At 51.3% G+C, this 3,990-nt stretch overlaps 1 protein-coding gene across 1 annotated transcript in view; it reads right to left on the bottom strand.

Moving 5' to 3' along the window:
• The window catches only part of RMDN3 (regulator of microtubule dynamics 3), a 30,878-nt gene that overhangs the window by 5,699 nt on the left and 21,189 nt on the right, over nucleotides 1–3,990 (bottom strand). Inside the window, exons 7-9 of the mRNA XM_009892441.1 lie at nucleotides 3,049–3,124; nucleotides 2,151–2,228; nucleotides 7–69 (exon numbers count right to left, since the gene is read on the bottom strand). Coding sequence (XP_009890743.1) covers nucleotides 7–69; nucleotides 2,151–2,228; nucleotides 3,049–3,124 — 217 coding nt within the window. The remainder of the gene's footprint in view (nucleotides 1–6; nucleotides 70–2,150; nucleotides 2,229–3,048; nucleotides 3,125–3,990) is intronic.

Raw genomic sequence — 3,990 nt, 5'->3', positions numbered from 1 at the left:
AGGGGCTGTCGGAGGGGCTTCAAACAAAGCAGAAGCCGTCTTCTTCTCGAGCCATCCCAGGTGGGAAACCTGCAGAGACAGAGAGATGAAACCGCCAAGCCCACCAGGGACACAGCACAGGCGAAGGTACGCCGACGAGGAGTTACCCGGTTCCTCGGAGCTGGCTCGTGCCCCTGCGGGAAAGCCGAAGCTTCGGTAGCGCTGGCAGACTCTGGACCAGTACCCAACAGGACCCAAGTCTGGCCGCAGAGTGAAACCCCATTTGCTTTTCCTTGTCCCGAGTCGGCTTTTGCAGTTCCGTACGCCAGCTGCCCCACGCACGACGCTATAAGCCAGATTTGTCCCTGCAACTGAACGTTACAGGCGCGCAACAGCGCAGGGGGGGTGTGGAGGGGCCAAAACCCCAACCCGCCGTACCGCCACCCCACCGGCTCCCGGCACGTCCTGCCCATCCAGCACAGCCACCACACACACGCTGCCCTCCCCCCTCCCAGCTTAAATCGTGTAGGAGAACGTGTTCCCACCCTACAAACGCCCCTCGAGAGGGGCAGGGTAAAGCCTTCCCACCAACAGAGTCTCATTTGGGGGAAAAGGTAGTTATTATAATTATTTCATGAACTCTCTGCTCCCAGCTCCGCTCTCTCTAAGAAACACCCTGACATTCCAACGGGGGAAAGGATGCATAGGACTGTAACTCCTGATAACAGCTTCCTTGTGTAATACTGTATAGTTCTTACAAAGCTGAATAGCAAGGGGACTAATGTATTTCTACACACAGGCGTTGGTGTTTCCCAGCCTCAGCAGGTCCAGGGGCAGTAAGGCTGCGTAGGAAGGCCACAACAGAACAGAGAGCTCCGAGCTTCCACTAGCTTGGCTCACTGCTCCTCTGTAATTACCGCTGTCAATTAGCTCAGCTACAATCTCCACAGCGTGACTTCGTTTCTGACAGCAGCAAAGAGCTTTCGAGTCGTATAAACTGAGAAGCAGATAGTTACTGCAAACCCTTATTTCTTTTTATAGGCACTAAATCTGATTTATGGTATTTGACTCCGAGCTTTTGCCTGTCAAGAAACACAGAGCAGCCGGCACGCTGCTTCTCCTACCTCCGGCGCTCTGCGTAGCGAGGGCAGAGGAAACACATGCAAAAGATTACAGAGATAGACCGCGCGCAGAAGCTCTTGCCAGCCCTGACATGTCCTTGATCACATCCATATGCGCTTGAAGGACTGAAGGTAGTTTGTTTTTACTGGGTAAAGCCCGGGGAACAGTAAGCTAGTTTGCAGCTAGCGCTTCCCTTAATCCGCTCCTCACCACTTCCCCCCCGTGCCGCCTGCAGTCACTAGAAAACTAAATCCGGAACCCCAAAGCCGCCTGAGCTCCAGTTCAGAGCAGTTCAGCAAAGAGCTTCCCTCTGGGAAAGAGGGAAAAACCAGGGGGAAAAGGAAGACCAGAAACGTGGCAATAAATAAACGGAACGGCAGAAGCCCCAGCAGGTCTTACCCTACGGCAGAGGTACACCAGGTACTGCTGAAGCATTTTGCTGATTCGAGGAGAAAAGTACTCCAGTCGCCAGCGCAAATGCCACTGCCCGTACGGAACTGCGCTCTTAAACCTGCACCATTTACAATCTCGTGCTTCGAGCGGTAACACCAGGATGAAGGACAAATTTTAGGTGTAACGGGAGGCAGCCAAGAGGGAGATGGACTAAGACCCCTCCGTTGTGGTGAAGAAAACAACTCGGATGGAAAGTGGAGATTCCAAATGAGCCGCCGTGTCCTGGCAGACAACAGTTTCACTACTGCTTCTGTAGAAGCACTGAGGAGCTCCACGTACAAGAGCGTGAGCTTTTACATCCTACGAGGCTTCTGAACGCGATGCATTTATAGTATTCCTCAGCGGAGTGTTGTTCTCGGGACTGTTTCAGGACTGAAACGAGAGCTGCTAGACCCCACGCAAGCGCAACTTCTGAACTAATTGGGCAATGAGGACGTTTCCATACCTGTACTTTCTGGTACAATATCTGACTTCAGTAACTAAAGAGCGTCCTCACCCTCATGGCTGGTGGTTTGGATCCACCCATCTTCCACTCAAACAGGGAATGAAATTCCAAGGAGGGAGAAACAGCAACAAGTAGTAATAAACTATCTCACCTGGTAACACCACCTGCCCAAAAGGTAGTAAGACTTTGGATCCTCTGGTTTCAGCTCAATCGCTTTATCGATGTGTTCCTACGGAGAATCATCACCAACACACGTTACGTTTTTGTTATAAGCAAATACAATAGCCACAAAAGCAGACGAGCAAATGCAGCAAGGAAGAAGTCCACAGTTTAAGTGTCAGGGATCAATAAAATTACAGCTACAAAGAGATTCCAAATTTTCTTAAAATGCTTTCAGCGAACATAGAAAACCAGCGCTCGATCAGCCTCAGAGATGAGAATTCTGTGTATTACTACACGCACAAAACCGAAGCCGCCCTTCCTTTTCTTCTACCGCCTTTTCAGAGCTTTGCCATAACCAACTCGGGGGTCACGTCAACAGCTGACAGGCAGTAATTCCCGTGGCCTGTTCCGTAGCAACTCTTCCAAGGGCACCCACTTACCCGGCAGCACCCCCGCTGGGGGGGAAGGCAAAGAAAGGCATCCGAGGCAGATTAACCTCTTTGAAAAATAACTGCTTTGCATTTACGGGAGGGCGCAAGCACACTCGCAGGCAGTTACCGAAGAAGAGATGGTGCTGCATCTTATTACCACACGGTGATTTCATGTTTCAAGTTCTCAGCCTCATCATATACGTACATTTCATTTGCAAGACTTTTCTTTCCATTTTTTTTTCTGATATGATAGTGTGCAAAAGTGCAGAGCCAGACCAGTCACCCTCATCACACGTCGCTGGCATCACCTTCCTCAGCCCAAACCGCCCACTCCCAGCGTCTCTTTGAGACCTGGTGGTCCCCAACAAGAGCTGCAGCCCATTTTCCTAACTTACTGCTATGGAAATATATAGCGTTCAATACTTACACAACAAACAGCACGTCCTTTCTACTCACCTTAAAAACATACCCAGTTTGAATGCGCTTCTGAATACTCTCATGTTCCGACAACTGCCCACAAAGAACAGCGTACCTACGCAGAGGAGACATCCGCGTCAGACCAAACCGTTCTGAACACACATTTACATTCTGTGGATATTTGATGAAGGAAGATATATATATATATATATATAAGCGCTCATTAAAGCTTCACAACTTACTGGGGAAAACAAGGCATACTAGACACCTTTTACAGGGAAGAGGCACAGACAGCGAGGATGCCACCTGGAAGAAGGCAGCGGCTTGCAGGACGGTGGCCCAACAGCAGGTGCGGGTCGGTGGGACGCGAAAGCTCGCTGCACTGACGGCCGGAGAGCCCTCCCTCTACAGAAACCCCTCTGCCCCCTGGATTTCTTCACTCGGCAACAAAACTGTGGCAAACCACAGCGTGATGAGGAGTAAACGCTACAGCAGCAAGAGCCAGAGCTACTAAAAGCTCTAATTAACTAACGTGCGCAGTGATCTTCCATAGGCACCACCCAATCTATAGCGCAGCGGTTGTCTACTTCGAGGGAAAATATTGTGAAAACATTGTGAAAACCTACCTACATCCTGCAGCCCACAGGGGAAACAAAAGAACACGCTTTCAGTGGTGCAAGTGCAAAGCCATTTAGTTTTCGCTAGTAAGAGACGGTGTATTTTCCCCGTGAGAAGCACAATACGTAGCAAAAGCGGTTATTTCAGGAGCTGTGAAAGCCTCGGCAGGTTCAGGACCCGTGGGATGGCATCCTCCCGCCTCACCGCCCGCAGCACAGCGGCTCCATCCCGCCCTCCCGCTCTCCCCGCGTCGCTGCCCCAGAGACAGCGAGTGGTGGCGGTGAGCGAGGGCAGCGCTGCCGAACACCGCGCGCCAATCGGGGTTGGGTCTTTGAGCGCTGCCATCGCGCTCGGGCGAGAGCT

The sequence above is a fragment of the Charadrius vociferus genome, unplaced genomic scaffold, assembly GCF_000708025.1.
Source record: "Charadrius vociferus isolate BGI_N301 unplaced genomic scaffold, ASM70802v2 scaffold1039, whole genome shotgun sequence".
NCBI classification, from domain to species: domain Eukaryota; kingdom Metazoa; phylum Chordata; class Aves; order Charadriiformes; family Charadriidae; genus Charadrius; species Charadrius vociferus.
This window is presented reverse-complemented; position numbering and strand designations above follow the sequence as displayed.